The 23,535-nt window shown below is 47.2% G+C and overlaps 1 protein-coding gene across 4 annotated transcripts; it reads right to left on the bottom strand.

Moving 5' to 3' along the window:
- Positions 1-6,373: 6,373 nt before the first annotated feature.
- Positions 6,374-23,002, bottom strand: LOC106609146 (UPF0606 protein KIAA1549). 4 transcript variants are annotated; one of them, XM_045721915.1, is made up of 22 exons: positions 22,308-23,001; positions 21,369-21,605; positions 17,724-19,175; positions 17,373-17,458; positions 16,960-17,128; positions 15,506-15,636; positions 15,162-15,348; positions 14,787-14,846; positions 14,482-14,636; positions 14,162-14,339; positions 13,755-13,939; positions 13,285-13,490; positions 13,069-13,199; positions 12,489-12,503; positions 12,147-12,343; positions 11,778-12,022; positions 11,337-11,484; positions 10,864-11,166; positions 10,612-10,664; positions 10,396-10,523; positions 10,108-10,262; positions 6,374-9,294 (listed from the first exon to the last, which is right to left on the bottom strand). In XM_045721915.1, the coding sequence occupies exons 2-22, from the start codon at positions 21,502-21,504 to the stop codon at positions 9,067-9,069; spliced, it is 4,548 nt and encodes a 1,515-aa protein (XP_045577871.1). In that variant the 5' UTR covers positions 21,505-21,605; positions 22,308-23,001; the 3' UTR covers positions 6,374-9,066. The 4 variants fall into 4 exon arrangements, with proteins under 4 accessions (XP_045577871.1, XP_045577872.1, XP_045577873.1 ...); XM_045721916.1 differs by having other exon boundaries at positions 13,285-13,484; positions 21,369-23,002; XM_045721917.1 differs by having other exon boundaries at positions 10,966-11,166; positions 21,369-23,001.
- Positions 23,003-23,535: the final 533 nt, after the last annotated feature.

Raw genomic sequence — 23,535 nt, forward strand, 5'->3', positions numbered from 1 at the left:
CAGAGAGGCAAACATTATGACACACACATTTAAGAATAAACACCTGTAACACACATTCACGTATTAATACACACATACACAAACCTCAGCCATCATGAACAACACACAGCCACAGACCTGTGCTACGCAGGGGGGCGATCATGCCTCCGATGCGGCTGAAAGAGGTGCAGAAACCCATTCCAAGAGAACGCACTGCAGTCGGGTACACCTGAGAGACAGAAGGAGTCATCAGACACACACAGTATACACCTGAGAGAGGCCTATACAATACATTGTTATACACTAACAGTATATCTGTGGATGGAATGTAAAGTTGTGTCCACATACCTCTGCAGTATAAATGTAAACCACATTGAAAATCATTGAGACCAGAGACCTAATCAAGAACAGCAGAATGGTAAAAACCAAACCTGGAAAGAGAGATAGCGAGAGAGTGACAGAGAGAGAATCTCATGAGCAAAAGTATTGATACCGTATTTGAAATTGGTGACAAAATAAAACAATCAAACCCCACAGAGTGTGTTTACAGTGTATACATAGTAGAGCAGACGTTAACCAGCATGAGGAACAGGGCTGCCATGAGCTTCAGGAGAACCATGCTCAACTTCCTCCCAAACACGTTCAACAGGCATATATTCAGAGGGATGACTGGAGACAGAGAGACAAAGAGAGAAAGAGACAGAGAGACACAGAGAGCGAGCACAAAAACAAATCAGACTTGTCCACGAACAGTACCATTATTCAGATAGCAAAACAAAAGAGTGTGAATCTGACCTCACGTGAATCTGACCCCCACTGTACACACACGCACACATGCATGTGTAACAGGGTTTCCACTTGACACTGCAGAAATATGTATTTCTACTGGTTGGTTGAATATACATATCGATTATGCCATTGTTACGCATGCAGAGATTGAGAATTCCTTCCAGTCTGATATTGACTTGCAAGCTGTAGGTCATGTTCTGAGGTACTATATTCTATTTTCATATTTACGAGTTCACTATGTACATGTCCTGATGTGTGTGTGTGATATATATATTGACCTTGAGACTGGTGTTTTGCGAGTGCTATTTAATGAAGCTGCCAGTTGAGGACTTGTGAGGTGTCTGTTTCTCAAACTAGACACTAATGTCTGGAGGTCCTCTTGCTCAGTTGTGCACTGGGGCCTCCCACTCTTTATATTCTGGTTAGAGCCAGTTTGCACTGTTCTGTGAAGGGAGTAGTACAGAGCGTTGTACAAGATCTTCAGTTTCTTGGCAATTTCTCGCATGGAATAGCCTTAATTTCTCAGAACAAGAATAGACTGACGACTGCTTGGTTTCTGGCCATTTTGAGCTTGTATTCGAACCCACAAATTCTGATGCTCCAGATACTCAACTAGTCTAAAGAGGGCCAGTTGTATTGCTTCTTTAAATCAGGACAACAGTTTTCAGCTGTGCTAACATAATTGCAAAAAGGTTTTCTAATGATGAGCCTTTTAAAAATGATAAACTTGGATTAGCTAACACAACGTGCCATTGGAACACAGGAGTGATGGTTGCTGATAATGGGCCTCTGTATGCCTATGTAGATATTCCATAAAACAAAATATTTTAAAAGCCGTTTCCGGCTACAATAGTCATTTACAACATTAACTATGTCTACACTATATTTTTCTGATCAAATTGATGTTATTTTAATGGACCAAAAAAAATGCTGTGACCCCAAACTTTTGAACAGTTGTGTGTGTGTGTGTGTATATATTAATATATATTTTTTTTTTTTACATTTCATTTTTTCTTGTGGGCCGGCCCCCCTTGACCTAGATTGATTGTGTCACGGCTGTCAAAAGGAGAAGAGGACCAAGGTGCAGCATGTGTGTCGTTCCACATTTTATTTAATCTGTGAAACTATGCAATACATAAACAAAAACAAACCATGACTACTCAAAAATAATCACCCACAAAACCCAGGTAAAACATTTTAAAAAAAGACTTAAGTATGATCTCCAATTAGAGACGAGGACCAGCTGCCTCTAATTGGAGATCATCCCAAACAAACCAACATAGAAATACAAAAACTAGAACCTAACATAGAAATAGAACACATAGAATAAACCCCCCCTGACACGTCCTGACCTACTCTACCATAGAAAATAGCAGCTTACCATGGTGAGGACGTGACAGTACCCACCCCCAAAGGTGCAGACTCCGAATGCAACTAAAAACTAAAAACAAAACGGAGGGTAGGGAGGGTAACCAGTGTCAATGGCGGCTCTGGTGCAGTACCCAGAACCTTATCATCCAGCACATCCTCTAGTAGAGGAGGCGGCTCTGGTTCGGGGCGTAACCCCCGCTCCGCCCGCTGATCCCTCTGCTTCTGTGCCACCGGACCGTAGATCATCGCCGGAGGTTCTGGGTTGCAGGCCGCCGCCGGAAGCACCGGACTGGGAACTGTCGCCGGAAGCGCCGGACTGGGAACTGTCGCCGGAAGCGCCGGACTGGGAACTGTCGCCGGAAGCGCCGGACTGGGAATGCGCACTGGAGGCCTGATGCGTGAGGCTGGCACAGGTGACGCCAGACTAGTAACACGCACCTCAGGGCGAGTGCGGGGAGCAGGAACAGGACACCCTGGACTGGGCAGGCGCACTGGAGGCCTGATGCGTGGGAGTGGCACAGGTGGCGCCAGACTGGTGACACGCACCTCAGGGCAAGTGCGAGGAGCAGGCACAGGACGTACCAGGCTGGATAGACTTACTGGAGGCCGGGTACGTGGGGCAGGCACAGGATATACTGGGCCGTGGAGGCACACCGGAGGTCTCGAGCGTATAGCTGGCACAACCCGTCTTGGCTGGATGCTTACTTTCGCCCGGCAAACGCGGGGAGCTGGCACAGGACGAACTGGGCTGTGAACACGCACTGGCGACACAGTGCGCAGTGTCGCATAACACGGTGCTTGCTTCTTCACTCGCTCCCCATGGTAAGCATGGGGAGTTGGCTCAGGTCTCCACCCTGACTCTGCCAAACTCCCTGTGTGCCCCTTGCCTCGTGGTTGGTATAGTGCCTCATAATAACGCAGCTCTGCTCTTGCTGCCTCAATCTCCTCCCTCGGGCGGCAATACGCCCCAGCCTGACTCCAGGGTCCTTTCCCGTCCAGAATCTCCTCCCATGTCCACTCCTGATCACGCTGCTTGGTCCTTTGGTGGTGGGTGATTCTGTCACGGCTGTCAAAAGGAGAAGAGGACCAAGGTGCAGCGTGTGTGTCATTCCACATTTTATTTAATCTGTGAAACTATGCAATACATAATTAAACTGAATAAACAAAACAACAAACCGTGACACAGAGGTGAAACAAACACTACTCAAAAATAATCACCCACAAAACCCAGGTAGAAAAAAACCCTACTTAAGTATGATCTCCAATTAGAGACGAGGACCAGCTGCCTCTAATTGGAGATCATCCCAAACAAACCAACATATAAATACAAAAACTAGAACCTAACAACATAGAAATAGAACACATAGAATAAACCCCGTCACGCCCTGACCTACTCTACCATAGAAAATAACAGCTTACCATGGTCAGGACGTGACAGATTGATAGACCATCAGACACATCTACACACTCATTCCGACACAGACTGTTACAACCGATAAAAACAGTCCCAGAAAATGTCATCTATATTTCATCCCATAAACCTGTAAAGGCACAGACCTTCCAGCATCCATATCTATCAGCCACGTATCCACTCAGCATTCCACACACCATGAACCCCACAATCTGAGTCAGAGACAGACAGATAGAAAGCTGTATCATATACATGTGTAATAGGTCTACCACATATTTAAAACCTAGCTGCATGCTGATTGGTGTATTTCCTCACCATGGAGACCAGAGCCACCTCCCAGTCGTCCAGACGCCACTCACAGCGGATCTCAGAAGACACCACGGCCAGCAACATGAACTCCATTGCCTCCACTATCTACAATATATACATGCATGCTTATATGCTCATGCACATCCATTAGCAAGAGCTCTTGCACTTACATACGGACAGACAAATAGACAGCTAGACAGATAGACACACACATGGACACTGACCATAGCCCACCCAACTACCTCATCCCCATATTGTTATTTGTATTTCTTTTGTATTATTATTTCTCTCTTTTGCACCCCAGTATCTCTACTTGCACATCATCATCTGCACATCTATCACTCCAGTGTTAATGCTAAATTGTAATTATTTCGCCACTATGGCCTATTTATTGCCTTACCTCCCTAATCTTACTACATTTGCACACACTGTACATAGATTTTTCTATTGTGTTATTGACTGTACGTTTGTTTATCCCATGTGTAACTCTGTGTTGTTGTTTTTGCCGCACTGCTTTGTTTTATCTTGGCCAGGACGCAGTTGTACATGAGAACTTGAACTGGCCTACCTGGTTAAATAAAGGTGAAATAAAATTAAAAATACATTTTAAAATGATGATGAACAACAGAACATGGAAGCGACCAAAGCCGATGGTCTCCACCGCTTCCTCCACACTGTATGTCTGTGGCTCTGAAACAAGAAGGTCAAAGTCCAAATCCCACATACACACTTCACCCCCACATTATCACTTCCCAGCACGTGACCAAACACTTTACCTACTGGGTGGTTTATGAGCGGCGCTCACCTTTGACCTCTTGGTGAGGGTTGTTGACCTCTTGGTAAGGGCTGTTGAATTGTTGGTAAGGTGCTGTTGACCTCTTGGTGATGGTTATTGACCTCCATCTCCACTTCATCTAGCTGGATGGCACTAACCAGCTGAGTCTTCTTGGAGGACCTCCTCGGTCTCCCTACACTGCCCATTGACACTGCAGTCTACACCATTACAATACTATTAATATAATATCTTATGCCCATCCTGTAACATTACCTCAACAATCAACAAACTTGTCACCCCACCACTGTTTTGGTAAACAGTTGTGGGATGGGGATAGAAAAATGTAACCACTTAAATTCATAGACAGAGCTATGGATGCAAGGACTGACTGCCCATGAGATCAAAATTATAGTTTTAATCATGTTTTGAGGCTATACAGTTGTTTCACAATTACATTGTTTACAAACAATGGCGTTAAACAAGCTAATTTTGAATTCTGAGGGGGTCAGTTGAACTAAGCTCATGAAGCATGTCCAAGTTATGCTCTTTAAGAATCAATGAGCTTTAAAGTGCAAAAATAGAAGTAGAAATCGCAAATTGGCCTTTTAATATTATATTATCCTGCTAAAAACCTACCACAACATAACATCGTCCCCTGCCCATACTGTATCACCAACAACAACATTATGTCTACCTGTCAACTAGCTCTCAAGAACCCAAGGGGGCCCAAGTGGGTTTACAGCTTTCCTCTCTTGGATTCTCAGCTGAACATAAAGACCACAGCTGACTCCATGTTAAATACAATCCCGACACTGTGTTATAACGTTTAGAAACGTTGAAATAAACCCACAACTACAAATATTTGGCAAAGTTTTAAACGCTAAACAAAATCTACATAACGTTATCATACATTGAGCAACGCATTGATTTATTATGCGAAGTTAACCGCACATCAATAATAATGCACAAAGTAAACTATGCAGCAAATGACCCCACTGCGGGGAATCACTGTTACCTGCTTTTTGTGATGAATTCGCAACTTTTTTGAATAAGGCTACCTTTGTCATGAAGAACTTTTCATATATTGGCCATCTTGAAAATCAATTTCAAATGCAGTAACTCGGCCAGTTCTGCTCACCTTGGGACAGGTAGCTCAGGAAGTTGATGACAAGTTGACAACACCGCTAAGAAAGGTCAGACGACACGTTTTTAGGTCCCGCCTAACGTCTGTAACCTACATATGCTAATCAGTATTCAAATATTGTAAAAGGAAATAAATACCCTACTCAAACTAATATCGGTTACCCATAAGTAAAATGATCGCGAAAGTTTGTCACTCCCCTTTCTGTCCACGATATATTATATTATATTCAAACAGGACTACCCAATGAGAATTACTACTTGCATTGGACATAAATATATGTTAGCCTACCTGGTATTGTTGAGGAGATAGATTGAGCGGAAGGATATCGGTGTGTATGGGTGAGAGGTTGGGCTGCGGATTATAGTCAGACAATAGTTGAGGCATTATTCAGTCAGGTTTATCCTGTTGTATCTCTCCGTCTCTGTGTGTGTGTGTTTGTTGGAAGATGAAGGGACTGAAGGGTTAGGTATCAGTTATCAGAATGGGGAAGGAGGTGCACTCACCTGTACGCCCTAGCCAATCTTTACAACAAAAAAAGGTACCAGCAACTAAAATAATGATTTTTAAACTTTTAAAGAGAAAAAAAAACAAAGACTGACTTTAAAACACATAATTTCTTTAATGTTTGATTTACACATCATTCAGACTCTATACGCCACAGGGATGTAGCTCAGAGGGAGGAGAGAGGAGAAAGAGATGGATAGAGAGAGAGAAAGGGAAGGAGAGGGAAGGGAAGGAGAGAGTGAGGGTATGAAGAGTGGGAGGGCGAGAGTGGTGTCTCAGAGAATCACAGATCTATAAAACACAGAACTATGAAACATTCAGGAGGTGCTGCAGCTACTCAAAGTCCAGAGTTTGAAGTGAATCCTATCTTTTTAGACATGAATATCAAATTCTGAGTGTGTGTGTTTTCCATGTTGGCAGTGTGTGTCTGTGCTCCCCATGTCGGTATAGGCTGTGTGTGAGATGCTGTTAGACTGAGGAGACATCAACACACTCCAACCCCCTGTACGGAGGGAGTGAAGGGTCTGTTACTCTAAGTTACTTAGTAGCACCAGGTGAATCGGTTTGTCGTCCGCACACACATCTCTGTGACTCCACTCTGTGTATAGTCCCACAGCCTTATTGACAGGTGCCAGGTCCAATCAGGAAAGTTTATAAGTCCCAGCAGATGAAGAGTTATGAATCAGGATTGGTCCACAGGGAAGGTGTGTTAGTCCTTCTGTTGAAAGGTTGTCCATATAATTGAGCAATCACAGATAAAATAGTTTGACATATTTTACGCTTATATTTATTTTACATACTGTATTTATTGTTATATCAATTTTCATTTAGGTTAAAAAAATGTTATTAGAAAAGGCAAAACAAGAGTATAACAGAATGACACTTACATAGTGCATCTTTTCTACTGCTTGATTATCATGATGTATTATGTGCTTGGATGGATCAGGTTCGGATGGCACTGTATAACACTCCTCACTCTTTACTTGTATGTTACAACTCTTCAGTTTAACTTTTGTTTTAAACATTTTTTTGTACTTATTTTAGCAGAATGCCTGAGAGAAGACAACAACAACTGTCACATCACTAATAGCTAGCTAGCCAAGCCTCAAACATAGTCAACATGCTGTAGATAGCTAGAGCACAGAGCTGGATGGGCAAGCCTTCTCTTGCCTCCACAGACCCACACATTACTGACCATTGACCAAACCCAATACAATAAGACCTTAGAGAAAACAGCCTGAAGCAGAAATGGAAGCCAGCCATGCAGCCATACCACCAGCAGATGGAGACAAAGAGCACTTAACCACCACCAAACCCACCAACCGCTAAAGTGTATTATGTCCATTTGTCCTAAATGGCTTTGTTTCCTAAATCCACCTCTTCGAGAGGTTCACCTTCACATCCATTTGGATAATAGTTGACTAAGGAAAGGAGATAAGGAGAGGAAGCTATTTGGGGGAAATTGGACATGTAGGTGTTTTTCACTCTCTATAAACCATACCATCAATATTCCCAAAATCACCTTTTCATTACCTTATGTCGATGTTGTGTAAAATCATTCCTATTTCAATCTTAAATTTCACAGGTAGCCTATTTTCTGTGGTTGTCAAGCAAGAGTGGTTTTCCAGCTCTTCCTACCAAGAGAAACACTATCACAATTCGACACAGTCAATCGTCACCACAGAAATGCCTGTGTCCTGTGAGAGTTCTGCTTGCCGCAGAAAGTCACATTGCTGGTGGATGGGATAGGTTAGCCCCATGTCAAGTCTTTTGACACCTACTGAAAAGCGCTATATATACACACACGTTATATATCTGCAACGCATAATCCATTTTTTTTCTCTCAATTTTTGTACCAGCAACACATGAACACACGAGCGACTATGCTAAGCGACGTCTCCACTGCGATAAACAACGTTATGATCAGCTCCACGGCAACAGTGAGCGCAAACACAGGGAGAATACAGCCATAGAACATCCAAACAGTATTGGTCTTTGGTCAAAATAAAGGATTTAAAAGTATACTTTCAGAGCAATAAAAAATAAATACAATTTCAATACTCCATTGGTCACTCTTATAAATTCATATTGTGCTCATTTGGGATTTTTACATCTCTTTACATATAATATTTTCATTTTTATATACGTTTTTCATCTATATATTCAATTCCCCCATGCCCAAAGTACACTATACTCCAAGTCTCCAACTCTCTCTACAGTGCAAGACCTCACCAATATGGCTGATGAATGGAGAAGACCTCACCAATATGGCTGATGAATGGAGAAGACCTCACCAACATGGCTGATGAATGGAGAAGACCTCACCAACATGGCTGATGATGAATGTATGTTGAAGGCAATGCGTGGTTAACTTAATGACAGGAGACATTATGCTGAGGTTTAGCACCACATACAGGAGGTCAGGAAGGGCAGAGATGGCCCCTCTCACGGAAGCACTTCTATGGAACTCTAAAGAAAACAAACTCGATCCTCCCGTCCAGTGGAAACACTGTGGTGTAGAATGAGGAACCTTTACAGAGAGAAGAACCCTTTAAAGAACAGTGATGCTATTCTTTTAAGGAAATCGTATCTGTTGCAGACTGGCTGAGTCTTGTTCAGACCAGCTTATAAAAAGCAGTGTAAGCCTCTTTAGACCAGTTTAGGGCAAGTGGTTCTGACTGTTTCAAACTAGTTTGGGGTAGTGGTTCCGATTGGGCCATACTTGTTTAGGATGAGTAGTTCAAACTGGTTCGGACCAGTTATGAGGTAGGGGCTCACACTGGTCTAGGAGTAGGTGCCGGCCACAGCAACCTGTTTCTGGGCAAGTCGTCGTAGCTCCTCCCTGATGGCCTTGATGAGGGAGGCGGAGCTTTGGGCTGAGGGGGAGGACTCGTCTAGGGGGAACTCTGGAGTGGGAGGGGCCAGGAGCATCGGAGGGACAGAATGGTCTCCCAGAGAGGAGCTGGGCATCTGAAACACAGCGGGGGAGGAGAACTCAGGGAACGACAGCACCTAGAGAGAGATAGAGATAGGATGAGAGAGAAGGCAAGAGAAAGAGATCAAATTACTCCTCTGTAAACTAGATTACTCCTCTAGAAAACAAATGTTTCTCTCAATCTCTGACATGTGGCCCGCCCAAACAGTCTCACATGCTGACCAGACAGCACGCGTGCGTGCGTCTGCGTGTGCCATCGCGCACATGTTGATTTTGTCTGTCCACCCACACCAGACGCAATCAGGACACACAGCTTGAAGTATCAAAACAAACTCTGAACCAACTATATTAATTTGGGGACAGGTCGAAAAGCATTAAACATTTATGGCAATAGCTAGCTAGCGTGCTGTTGCTAGCTAATTTGTCCTGGGAAAAAAATCATTGGGTTGTTATTTTACCTGAAATGCACAAGGTCCTCTACTCCAACAATTAATCTACAGATAAAAGGGTAAACCGAGTTCATTTCCAGTAATCTCTCCTCCTTCAGGCTTCTTTGGACTTTATATGGCGGTTGGCAACCAACTTTAAGGTGCATTACCACTACCAACTGAACTGGAGTGTAGACCTTAGTTCATCTTTCAATTACCCACGTGGGTATATGGTCCTAAAAACCAATGAGGAGAGGGAGAGGCGGGATTTGCAGCGCGTTAAGCGTCACAAATTGAACTAAGTTCTATTTCAGCTTATGGCTACCCTGAGACTGGTTGACGCGCGCCAGCAGTGTGGGTGCAATGATTGAATAACATGTATGTGTACGTTTCATTTGCTACGTGAGCGGTGTGGTCAGCATGTCATGCTGTCCCTGTTGGTCATCATGTGGTCTGACTCACACTCTCTCTGCTGGCTCCAGGTCTGGAGAGGTCCTGGTCTAAAGGCTGCTGGTTCCAGCTGGAGCCTGTTGGCCCAGAGACACTGCGGCCCACCCCAGGGTACGCACTGATCCGGCTCGACAAGCCCACCTGAGTCAGGTGATGCAGCTGAGCACCTGAGAACACAAACAACACACCATGTGTAAGTAATCATTACATACACACAGTATACACTTACCATACACACATCAATCCCAATTAACACACACACACACCCGAATCACACACACGCACATACGGCATCTTTACCTGTGCTCCCCCCAACAGGTCGGGGTCTGGAGGAGGAGGGAGGCTCTTCATACTGCCCCCTGTTGGAGTAGACAGAATCTTGCAGCTGCTCCTCTGCAGTAACATAGGCCCCCGAACCCAGGCCCTGCCTGAAACACACACATACACCAGACTTTAGAAATGCTGCCATTCACTGAATGTACTTCAGCTTGGGTAGTATAGTAACATCTGTCTCACCTCTGCAACAGGCCTTGTACTGACGAGGGAGACATCCCCAACTCTGCATACCTCTGGACAGGAAGAGGGGAGAGAACATAGAGAGAGAGAGAAGGTGAGATATCGAGAGGAGAAACATGTGGATGCAAAATAGTAATAAGGGGAGAGAGGGAAGGTGAGAGGTTGAGAGAGACAGTATGATTCATACTTCATAGAAGAGACCCTGGGAGTACACGCAAACACACACACACACACACACACACACACTCTTACCGCAGAGAAGGGGCTGTGTGTGGGGGCTGCGGGGTAGGAGCCCCATTGGCGTGATGGGCGTGTCTGTGGGGAGGGAGAGGGGCTCGGCAGGGCGGGGCTGACCTGCGTGACCCCGACACTGACGCTGCCCTGGGAGGAGGGTGACACCAGGGCGAAGGCATCGTCCAGTAGGGAGTGCATCTGTTGCCGCGCCTCCTCGATGGACGGCTGGGGGGGCACGTAGGGCGGCGGGGGAGGGGCGTGGTCAAACATCTCATCGTTAGGGGAGGGGCTGCCGTGGTCTGGAGGTAGATCCGGGTCCGACTGGAGGAATAAGAGAAGAAGAGGAATAAGTGTGAGTGAGCGTGTATATGGTGTGTGTGTGGCCTACATGGTGAGACACACATACTATGCGCACCTACACACACACACAAACACACACACTATTCACTCCAGCACACACACACAGTATGCGCATAGTATGTGTGTCTCACCATGTAGGCCACATTGTTGAGTCCAGGGTATTTCCTGTAGGTGGCGCTGTGGTCTGTGAGCAGGCGGTCTCTGTCCGTCAGTCTGTCTGTGTCTGGCAGACTGCCATTCCCCTGCTGCTTCCGCCGGCCCCGAGGAGAGCGCCTCCCCCTGGCAGGGCAGGGAAACACATCGGCAAAGATTAGTCTCAGACACATTCATACACAGTCACACACACTCATCTAATTCAGTCACAGACACTAATACAGATCAGTCACACATATTCACCATGACTATTCAAGGGATGCAAATATCTTCCATCTAGAGTTCTATGCGGAAGAACGAAAAGGAGAATCTTGATACAAAGAACGGAAACAACCTGATGCTAGTAGAAGGCACTTATGAAACAAGTTGATCATAACCATGAGGTAAGACTAAGACTCTGAGGATGTATTGACCATCACCTCCTTCTGGATTCCCCTGGGGTGGGGGGCGAGGGGGGGTCGGTGTGCAGGATGCTGTCCATGTGGTCATGGGCTGAGCTGTAGAGGCGCTGGGGACACTCTCCCTGCCCCGCCTCCTCCTGCGCCTGCCCGAAGGCGTCCAGGATGTCATCCATAGACGGGAACTCACACTGGCCCCGCCTCTTAGCCCGCTGACGCAGCTTGTTCCTGTGGTGCTCGATCTCCGACTTATGTCTCAGAGCCACCTAGATACACACACACACACACACACCAAGATTTTAAGGAGTTTTAAGGTGTGTGTGTGTGTGTGTGTGTGTGTGTGTGTGTGTGTGTGTGTGTGTGTGTGTGTGTGTGTGTGTGTATTCTCACCTCTGCACTGACCCTCTCTGTGAGGGTGGGGCTGTGTGAGCGTTGTGGTGGGCTGGGCCGGGGCTGCATGGCAATCAACTGGACCTTGTTGGCCTGGCGACCCCTGGCGTCAGACGAGCCTCGGGACAGACGGTCCACGTGGTCAAAGATGGAGGAAGAGGAAAGCAGCTCATCTGGACCACTGCCTGTGGGAGGGACTGGGGAGAGGGAGAGGAGAGAGGGGAGAGGAGAGAGGGAGAAAGAGAGAGTAAGGTAAACTGCAGTAATAATGTAGCAGTAAACTGAGTTATTTCTGACTAGCTGCAGCTTTACTGAACCACTCAACACGAAGGGGGGACTTACCCATCTTATTCCTCCCTATGATCCAGGCCAGAACAAAAAGAAAGGAGGGCGAGAGAGAGGTAGATAGAGAGAGGCAGACAGAGAGGGGAGGGGGCGAGAAGCATTATCACTTGGTGGTCAGAGATTCATGTTCACATTGCAAGCTTTTTCTCCCCTCCTCTTCTGCGCCCTCCTCCTCCTCCACTCTCTCTCCATCCTGCATTCTTTCCAGCACTCCTCTTTCCCTGTTCCCTCTCACTACCTCTTTCTCTCCTGTGGTTTCTCTCGCTCTCGCTTAGTTTTTCTCTTTGATGCAACTCCTTTAATCAGCTTCTCTCCCGCTGAGTCAGTGCATAGCTCTTTAGGACACACACACAACACACATGAACATATACACACTCTCACAATCTCTCCCTCTACCACTTATTCTCCTCTGTGTTTCAGCACGGCCGTTGTAGATAGAACAGTATACATGTAGAGATGACCTGATTCCTCGTTCTAATCTACATGACAAAGAATCCAGTTTGTTCGATCATGGTACATTTCTATCAGAATGTTATGAATAAGGCTTAAGGTAAAGAGAAAGGGGCGTGTCTCTTGCCATTCTTGGGCGTTTTGTTTCGGTGCTGTTTCCCCTCGTGGGGCGTGGCCACATGTCTGGTGGTCTCCTCTGCAGACTCTCTGCCACTCGATTGGTCGCTACCTAACGAGTCACCATCTGACGGAGACAGTCTGGCCAATCAGAGAAAAAAACTGAGGTTAGTGTGGGTTTGTGGATTAGTGTGGATGTATCCATGCTTGTGGATGTGTTACCAACCTCCCCCTACGGCGGTTAGCGCGGGCAGCCTTGGTGGAGGAGCCCTTGGATTTGGGAGTGTTGACATCCCCTCCCTTAGAGGGGGTGGCCTCTTTGATGGGCACAGGGAGGGCACCAGGCTCCTGGATCACCATGATGTCATCCTTACTGTGCTGCCCCAGGTGGAGCTTGGCGAAGTCAAACCCCTTCACAGTGGGAGCCTGTAGCTGGAGAGAGGGTGGAGAGAAAGAGAGGGGGAAGATATAGAAAGAAAGAGAGAGGGGAGACAGAAAGAGAGAGAAAGAAGGGAGAAAGAGATGGGGAGGAAAGAGGTAAAGGTGGAACAAGGAGAGATCCAAGCACATCAAGACATGTATGTATGCATGACTACAGCCTTATGCCATTCTCCTTTTGATGCAATTCCAGTCAGATCACAAATCCACAGTCACCCATGGAGGTCGACCCGCTAACCCTTCACCCCTGCCCCTGACCTTCTGTCTCTGCTGAATGGTGTTGATGGCGTCAGGCTGGAACTCCAGCTTCTCCGAGCCGCACAGTTTCCAGTAGAGGATGATGATGATGAAGATAGCCAGCAGGACAGGCACCACCACCCCCACAATCAGCCAGACACTGCTGCTCTGAGTCTCAGACGGGGGCACTGTCAGTGTCTCCACAGCTACAGAAGGCAAATACATTATGTACATATACAATCAGCTTACACTTTTATCTAAGCAATATGCTACTGTACATTAGGAAATGAGTGCAGCCAACCTACATGGGCTTACATTGTGAATCACTGAATAACATAAGTACTACTTATCGAAATCCACACAAGTGTGCATGCGGCCACGCGCTGGTGCGCGAACACACACTTGCGCGGTCGCATGCATAGACTCACGCTGGGCAAGGGGTCTCTGGACGCGGTGCCCCAGTACGATGGCAGCCCGTTGCAGCTCCAGGCGGTTGAGGGTGGCAGCGGTGGCATCAGCAGGAACTCTCTCCCCCCCTGGTCCCTCCACGAAATACACCACTTCCAGAGAACGCCCTGAACCTGCCAGTCTCGACACACGCACCACCTGGAGATAACACCATGGAGTCAGTGTGTGTGTCTGTGTGTGTGTGTGTGTAGTGTGTGGGTGAGTACAGCATGTGCATGTGGTAAGGATGCTACAAACAGCACCCATAGTGGGTGCGAGAGTGTATAAGTGTGTCGTTTACCTGTAAGCTGTTGTTACCCACGGCCGTGGATCTCTTCCAGCGGGGTCGTTGACTCCCCTCCCCCAGCCCTTCCTCCAGCAGCAGGGCCAGACGGCGCTCCAGACGAGCCTTGAAGCTCCGCTCAGTCACAGTCTGCTCCTGGACACCCAGTAACACTGCAATACACACACACACGCGCAACACTAATGCACTTCTCAAAAACGGCCGTCATGACTGCAACACATAAACACATTCATGCTGCTCTAGCACGGTCATTCTCTCAATATTGAGCTTAAGGCTGAAAGTCCCGAAGCTGAAATTCGTACCTGTGCGGACCCAGGAGGAGCGTAGATGGTGAGAAACGTTTAGCTCGGGGTAGTGGAAGGCTGGGGAGACACACACAGGATAGAGAAGATCAGGTTAGTCACTGTTGTCTGTGGGGTGAGTAACTCCTTTAGAATGGGTGTGTGTGGGAGTACAATATATGCATATGGTCAGGATGCTACAAACGGCACCCAGGTGTGAGAGTGTATAAGTGTGTGTGTGTGCGTGTGTGTGTGTGTGTGTGTGCGCGTCTGTGTGTTCGCGCATGTGTCTGTGTGTCCTGGCGTCCGTGTGTGTGTGTGGGATAGTAACTGGTGTATAGATGGGGGGTGTGTGGGGTGTCAGTGAGGGGTAGATGAGATGTGTGTGTGACTTACGTTCGGCGATCTGCAGCACGGGGAAGCCCAGGTAGAAGCTGAACTCCACCGTGCTTAGGTGTCTCAGGTGACCGCTGACCTCTGACCCTAACAGGTAGCCCCGCCCATCACGCAACGCAAACGTGATGTCCACCGGAACCTTCTGGTCACCCTGTGGCTTGGCCTGACCCATGGTGATGTTCAGGAGCTGGAGGTAAACACACACACACACACACACAAACACACAAACACACGTGTTACAGATTGACTCACTTTTTGATTGATCTGAATCCCTTTCCTCAGCTCCGCTGAACCTGCCCAAGTGAACGGCTTAATGCACACACCTTCACGGCTACGACTCTTACCTGTACAGTAACGTTGCCAAATTCATGTGCGCGTCTGCGTGTCTCTGTGTAGGCCATCAGCAATCCTCTCTCCACTCGCTCACTGAAGTTACACACACGCACATCCACGTGACTGGGCACAAACTGCAGCACTGAAAAACACACACATTATAGATTATCACACTGACAGTACACACACATTGTCTAATGCAGCACTAAAACGCGCGCACGCGAATGCACACACACACTAGTGATGGAAGAAATCTTTCGACTCATTTAGTTAATTTCAGTCAGTAATGCCCAGAGCACGCAGGACCCCCTACCGGCCAACGATGAACTGAAAACTCAAGTCATGATTCTACAAGCCTCTATTTCACATTGTTCACCATAGGGGTGAACATTTGTTTCCATTTGTGACAGACTTGTAAAAGTTGGATTTAAACAACGTACATTTGTAGATTGCTAGGCATACAAATACGATTATTTCTTGATATATTGAAGCGAGGTCTAGCTGTGGCCGCAACCGGGCTGGATTGGGAACGACTCATGGCGGAATGCCATGAGGGCGATAAACACAATATCGTTCCAACTGCAGCGTCCCAAAACGATTCAAATTTATTAAGCAGAGGCTGTGTAAAGTTATGGTTCTACAAAGCTGTGTCATCGCAACATTCAATAATCAATTCATTCACGAGATCAATTATCAGTTCAATTTTTCTTCTCTATACTACCTGCAACACATTATCTATTTCCATGTGCGCATGAATGACAGTTGTTGGTCGGACCACGCCTCTGGAACCTCTGAGCAGGAGGAGCGTGTATTAATCCTGCTATAGGACTCATTGCGACCAGCAAGTCAAACGAACGAGTTACTCAGAAAAACAAATCATGACACTCAAGTCAGTAAAAAGAGGCGTTCAAAAGGAAAAAAAGCATTAGAACTGCACATCACAGAGAGAGACAGAGACAGAGAGAGAGAGAGAGAGAGAGAGAGAAAAAAGAGAGAGAAGAGAGAGAGACAAAAAACAAAAACAAAAACAGAGAGAGAGCAAAACAGAGAGAAAAAGACAGAGAGAGACAGACAGAGAGAGACAGAGAGACAGACAGACAGACAGACAGACAGACAGACAGACAGACAGACAGACAGACAGACAGACAGACAGACAGACAGACAGACAGACAGACAGACAGACAGACAGACAGACAGACGACAGACAGACAGACAGACAGACAGACAGAGACAGACAGACAGAGAGAGAGACAGAGACAGACAGACAGACAGACAGACAGACAGACAGACAGACAGACAGACAGACAGACAGACAGACAGACAGACAGACAGACAGACAGACAGACAGACAGACAGACAGACAGACAGACAGACAGACAGACAGACAGACAGACAGAGAGACAGACAGAGAGAGAGAGAGAGAGAACAGACAGACAGACAGAGAGAGAGAGAGGGAGGTTCCTACCAGAGTGTATCTGGTACTTGCGATCAGGTATGCCGTAGAGGGGTGAGACAGTGGGAAACGAGGAGGAGCCTGGTGTTGCTTGGCGCAGAGCGTTGATGACAGACATGGCGGTGAAGATCAGAGGTCCCGCCACAGCACGGAACGCAAAGCTAGACGGAGTTCTCAGGACCTGGCGGAGGGAGAGAGAGAGAGGGGGTTTGGGAGGGAAAAGAGAGCAGAGGGAGTGAGAGAGGATTGGGAGGGAGAAGAGAGCAGAGGGAGAGAGAGGATGAGAGGGGGATAGGGAAGGCAGGCATGATTGGCATTCAAGACATTTGTGAAGGGCAAATTTGCACATTCCTGCAATGCATCTCATGGCTACAAACATGCTCTTTCCCCAAAGCTTCCCCAGTGAGTATTGATAGCAGACCTACCTGCAGCTCCACTGAGCAGTTGAACTCCCTCTTCAAGATGTCCCTGACCTGGCCAAAGCCCACAGTGGAGGCAGACTTAGGCAGGACTAGGAAGAGACAGGGTTAACCTCAAACCACCTGCATTCAACCATTGCCAATGCATTCCCTGAAAACACACTCCTAAGCTATTGGCTAACCAAGGGATGTGCTCCCTTTAAACAGGTGACCATGAGATCCCAAGCACAACACATTGACAGGCCAGAGCAGTAGAGCACAGTGCAATGCATCCCCATCTACAATATTGGCATACAATTGCCTCTCATATGTGCCTCCATCTCTAGTCTACTATGAGTTCTACTGGTGTTGTCTTACCCACTCTGACCAGGTACATCTCAGGCTTGGTGACGTTACACAGGTACTGGCGTCCTGGAGGGGCCTGGACTGGGGGAGTCCAGGTGACGCTCGCCAGGGTGCCAGTGGTTGTCGTGGTAACGGTGGTTGCCTTGGTAGTGGTCGTAGGTCGATTGCCGGGGACCTCGATCACGGGTGGTGGTTTTATGGGGTCCCTCCCTGGAGGTCGCAGCATGGGGGGGCGAGCCAGGCTGGTGGTGTTAGAGGGGGGCAGTGGAGGGTGTCTGCCAGGGGTAGCTGGGGGGACTCTGGGCCGCGGAACAGGAGGCTGAGGGGGTATTCTGGAGGTGGGTCTAACTCCAGGGGTGAGGGTACCCTGACCATCCCAGAGAGTGGGTGAGAGGGTCAGGGGAGGGGTGGGACCCACTGAGGGGACAAGGGGGTGCTTGTGATCCCGGGCTGGAGGGGGCCCTGTGCTAAGGGAGGGGGACGGGGACTGAGTGTGTGTGTGGGTGTGTGTTTTTGTGGTAGCGGTGGGTGTGATGAAGAGTTTGGGGGTGGTCTTTGGGGGTGGGATGACCATTTCTCCATCTCTGTCTCTTTCCACATCTTTATCCCTCTCCCTTTCCCCCTCTCTCTCTCGTTCTCGCTCCCTTTCCCTCTCTCTCTCCCGTTCTCGCTCCCTTTCCCTCTCTCTCTCCCGTTCTCGCTCCCTTTCCCTCTCTCTCTCCCGTTCTCGCTCCCTTTCCATCTCTCTCTCCCGTTCTCGCTCTCTTTCCCTCTCTCTCTCCCGTTCTTGCTCCTTTTCCCTCTCTCTGTTCCTCTCCTCATCTCTCTCTCTGGCCAGCAGATTGGTGTAGTACTCCAGACTGTTCATATCTGGCAGCAGCAGCTCCGTGGGCTCTAGAGGAAACATGTCCCCCAGGTCATAGTCTTCTTCATCCCAGGGAGGGTATCCCTCAGGTTCAGCAGGGTGGGTGAAGGGGAGGCCCTCCCGGAGGGGGGAGGTGGGGGACGTAGAGGGTCGGAGGAGGCTGGAGGACAGGGGGAGGGTTGGGCGGGAGGGGAAGGAGGTGTCGTAGGAGGCCCCGTCGTCAGGGTCGTAGGTGTGGCTGGGCAAGGTTGTGGCTAGGGCCAGTTCCTCCCCCTCTGGGCCCATGAAGGAGAGCGTCTCCAGGTAGTCTCCGGACCCCCAGGCCTCCTCTAGGGAGGGGGCGTGCTCCCAGGGCGGGGGAGGGGTGAGGGTGGGCTGGCTGTGGGGGGGCAGAGGAGGGGGGTGACTGGGGGACAGCAGGTCCGGGGGTCTCAGGAGGAGGTGTATGCCCTGAGTTTCATCGTCCACTGAGGCAGCGTCAGCGTTACCAGGGTGACCAGTGTCTTTGGGTGGGCTGGCGCCTGGCCATCTGGAAGAGGGTGACGATGACGACCGTGATGACGACAGTGCTGCTGTCGTTCTGTTGGAGTCTACACCACCTGTGGAGAGATAAACTACAGTCACAACACATGTCCATAATGGCCCATAGTGCAGGAGCCTCTCTTGTTTCTGTAGCGTGAGGCAGCTTGATGTACAAGTACGCCCCTTGGAAAGGACACTAGTCTTTCGCAGGGCCGTGTACATGTGTGCGTGGTTAAAATGTATGTATGAACACAGCAGGCTGAGCAGAATCCCTGCTGGTGGCTGAGAGACCTAGTTAAAGCTGAGCTCCATCTAGAGAATACAACGAGCAGAGGATAGAGCCCAGCACTGATCTCACACTCTCTCTCTCTCTCACACACACACACACACACACACACACACACACACACACACACACACACACACACACACACACACACACACACACACACACACACACACACACACACACACAGAGAGAGAGAGAGCCGACCCTAGACTTTTAGGGGCCCTAAGCGAGATTTGTTTGTGTGACCATCTCATAAGCAAAACATGCGTCTGCCCCTCTAGGTGGCAAAACAAATAAAAAAAGTTGTCATTTTAAACATTTTGACATGAGTAGAGACAGTTCTAAATACATCGTTCTGCAATTTTACACATTTTGTCATGGGGCAGAGAGAAATTGTGCAGTTTTAAAACAAATATTTTTCCTGCCATTTATACATATTTAAGGCCCGTTTCCAGCAATTCTACACATTTTGCCATGACTTATGACAGGTTAATACAATTTCTGGGTGAGTGACTAACAAAGTCAATGGGGGCCCCCTGGAGGTCAGGGCCCCTGGGCACATGCCCTGCATTTCGGTCGGTAATTCGGCCATGATTACTACAATGTTTAGACAGCTGGCTAACTAACTTACCTAGCAATTTATAAAATGTTAGCTGACATGGGCTAACTGAGTGACTGACATAAGAGGAAAACTTCTGATGCACTACCAAATTTCAAAATGGCACCTTGTGTATTATTATTCTAACTCTCAACAGTAAATTGAGACCCCGACTGTTGCTTATTTGTAGGGTCGGCCCTGCACACACAATCCTCACTCAACATGACACTGAAGAGTCTTACACGCACACAAAGGCATAGAGAAACACCCAGTTAATTTATCATAATTTTAAGCACAATATACTGTATCACAAAGCGCTATAGTACAGATGTATGATAACCATAACCAGGTCACTCTATGATTGTTACCTTAACTAAAACAGAATAAATGAACAATCTCCTTGCTCTCCCTGCTCCTCATCCATCCCCTCTCTCACACACACACACACACACACACACACACACACTCGGCAGTACAGTAAGTTACATTACAGCGAGCACCCTGCCACCACCTCCTCCTCCTAGCCTTGACTAGGCGCTGCCGTGCTTTGCGGCAGTGTCACGTGCTGTGTGGTGGGGAGCTCATTGGTATGCTGCAGACACAGCACACAGCTCAGAGGCATCCCAGCCAACAGCAGGATCAAATCACACACACGCACACATATTACATTGATTCAGAGAGGGAGAGTGATGGAGAGAGCAAGGGAGCAGAAAAAAGACAAAGAAATAGAATTAGAGGGGAAGAGTAATCGAGAGAGAAGAGAAAGAAAGAGCGAGAGTGCAGGAATGAAGATAGATGAGAGTAAAGACTTGTGTTTCTAAGAATATCATGCAGCACCCTTAAGTCGATCCACATGGCTTTGATGACAGTGATCCAATCAGCAGTGCTAAACATCCTTCATCACCAGGAAGTAGTCCGTCTGCCCCTGCCACACAGACCGCCCACAGATTTCTTTATTTTAAGTCAGGATATATTTGACTTGGAGTGGGTGCTTGTATGCGCCGTATGTTTGTGTGATTGTATCAGTGGGTGTGATGACCCAAGGCCAGTGAGTGGGACTGACTGAGGGATGACTGTGTGTGTAGGCATCCACTGTCCAGCTGTCCCTGACGACATAACCGAGTCACTGAGAGATGGAGGAGGATGAATGGACAGACAGAGGTAAAAGGATGGAAAGACACGAGGCGAGGAAATGGGGGTGAATATGGAAGTTGGTGGATTCAGCACCAAGGACAGCTCCAAAAGTCAAGGACAAGTCAAATACTGGCCCCATCTCTCAGTGTACCTTGATGAAACCAGGTGTGAACAGTAATTCTTATCATTCAGAGTCAAAGCCACCAGCCATCCATGCCTATGAAGGTAAGAAAATTAAATGCCAGTTACCTGCAACAGGTGAGCTTGACATCGTCATGGACACCAGCAAGGAAGCTACCAGCAGATGCGCGCAATAAATGCGCAGGCCCTGAGAGGCTCCGGGGCACATCCTCGAACCCGTGCTCATCAGGATCAGACTTTCCATGGCACGCAAGTAGTCACATCACACACGTGCGATGCCATCTCTCCTCTATCGCATCATCACTGCATGCTTTCTGGCGACCAGGAGGCCCTATATGCAAATATCTAATAATACAAATCTATTTAGATAAAGGCTTGTAATAAAAATATCTTCATCGTATAGAACCAATTAATGGGTGCCTTTTTTTAACTAGGCTATTAAAGCAGTAGACAGGCTGCCTTACCAGTGTCCTGTCACATTTGATAGCTGGTTGGCTGACCCCATAATTGGGAAACTTATACTAGGCCACGTCTGCCAACAAACATCATGCATCTCACAAATCTGACAGCCATGGTGCGGTTAATTCATTGATTTATTTTTTATTAAGCCTATTTAAAATAGCCCATGAAACGGTAGGCTACAACGGATTTAGTTGCTGTATCCTAATTAACCTATAATACTGTCGGTCATGACACAATTCCCATCTTATTATCCCATCTTTATCATTACGACACCTCGTCTAGTGGACATTTTTACATTTTCCCACAGTATGCCTACACTTTCGCAGAAATATACAAATTGATACATTTTAGTGATAAAAAAGGGCGGCAAGCGCGAGCTGTTAATAGCACAAATTTTGAAGCCTTTTTATTAAGACTGAACGCTGTCAATCGGCTGATAATATTTAACTAACCTACGTGTAAACTGAAAGAACAGGAAAAAGCCTAATCCAAATCTCTCCAACACACAAACTGTTAGCCTACAGCAGTCGCCGCATTTCTTTCTTTCCATAGCCTATTTTTTCACAGAGATGTGATGGAGCCTACCTGCCATCCAGGAGATGCGGTACAGGCGCGTCACGCATCTCCCTGGCCCATGCGGCCGCGCGCTCACCGGCAAGGAGACAGAACGAACAAATGTACTATGTTGCAAAATGCAGAACCTAAAAACCATTTTTTTTTTCGTTTGAAAAATAACTCCCAATGTCGCCAGTAATTATTGAATCTGTTCGCGGCCGACCGCTTGAACGTAAGCCGCGCCGTGTTCATACATTTTGATCATCTCGCCGTGAAACGTCACACACTCGAGCGCCCATCACTGGAGAACCTGAGATTCTAGACACGTCTGAGTATCATACTGTCCGCATCGAATAGGAATTTGTCATTGCGCCTGTAATTCACAGTCCATAATACCCAAACATGACATTCGATTCTACACACAAATCATGAGCACGCCATTATTGGGTTTATTCTTGGGAGGCGCGCATCGGTTGGATGATTTTGCAGCAGAGCGTTCGCTGCAACACCCCTGGCATTCCTCAAATGCGTGTGCCAACATACCTGGTCATTGGCTGGGAGAATGCCACTCAAAATACCGGTTAACTTGTCCTTATTAATACAAGGCATAGGCCCTTGTGAATCATGGATCTATATCAGGGGTTCTTAAACTTTTTCAGCCTGGGACCCAAATTAGAAATTCTGTGTTTTCCTGGGACCCAAGCATTGGAAAATATGCAACTATACGTAAATATTGGAACATTTAATTGCCCTTATGCCTAAAAAAAATGCAATATAGACAAAAACAAATAATGAAATACCCATAAATATATTTTCATGTTTTTTTTCCCCCACATTAAAAACACTCTCTTACATACCTGTCTAGATTGGAACTGTTGCTGTTAAAATACAATAAATAATTTCATTCTGAACTGGAATAAACGGATTGATCCCATCACACAGATGTATAACAGAACACACACACCCAGGCTTTTTGATCGTGCAACCCTAAGTAACAGTACAGATTTTAAAAAATCTGTCCTACTGTACATCTTAATGTATAAATGATTGTTGATAGAAAGTCTAGGTTGGAACTGTAGCTCTTAAAATACATTTTTTTTATTCTAAACTGGAATAAACTGATGTATCACCTAACACATATGTAGACCAGAAAACACACAGTCCTAATGAGAGGTATTAGCTGTGTAACGTTACAAGGGATGGGACTTTTTTTAAAGAGAAACTCCCTACTACTATGAGAGATAGTACTCCCTTATTT

The sequence above is a fragment of the Salmo salar genome, chromosome ssa07 (genome assembly GCF_905237065.1).
Source record: "Salmo salar chromosome ssa07, Ssal_v3.1, whole genome shotgun sequence".
NCBI classification, from domain to species: Eukaryota; Metazoa; Chordata; class Actinopteri; order Salmoniformes; family Salmonidae; genus Salmo; species Salmo salar.

Bases quoted from the DNA above. Each gene is read 5' to 3' on its own strand.
- LOC106609146 (XM_045721915.1), bottom strand. From the start codon at position 21,504: ATGGAAAGTCTGATCCTGATGAGCACGGGTTCGAGGATGTGCCCCGGA. The intron at 12,023-12,146 runs GTGAGAATACAC...GTGTGTATCTAG, and splicing joins CAGAGAGGGTCAGTGCAGAG to GTGGCTCTGAGACATAAGTC. The intron at 11,167-11,336 runs GTGAGACACACA...TTATTCCTCCAG, and splicing joins TCAACAATGTGGCCTACATG to TCGGACCCGGATCTACCTCC.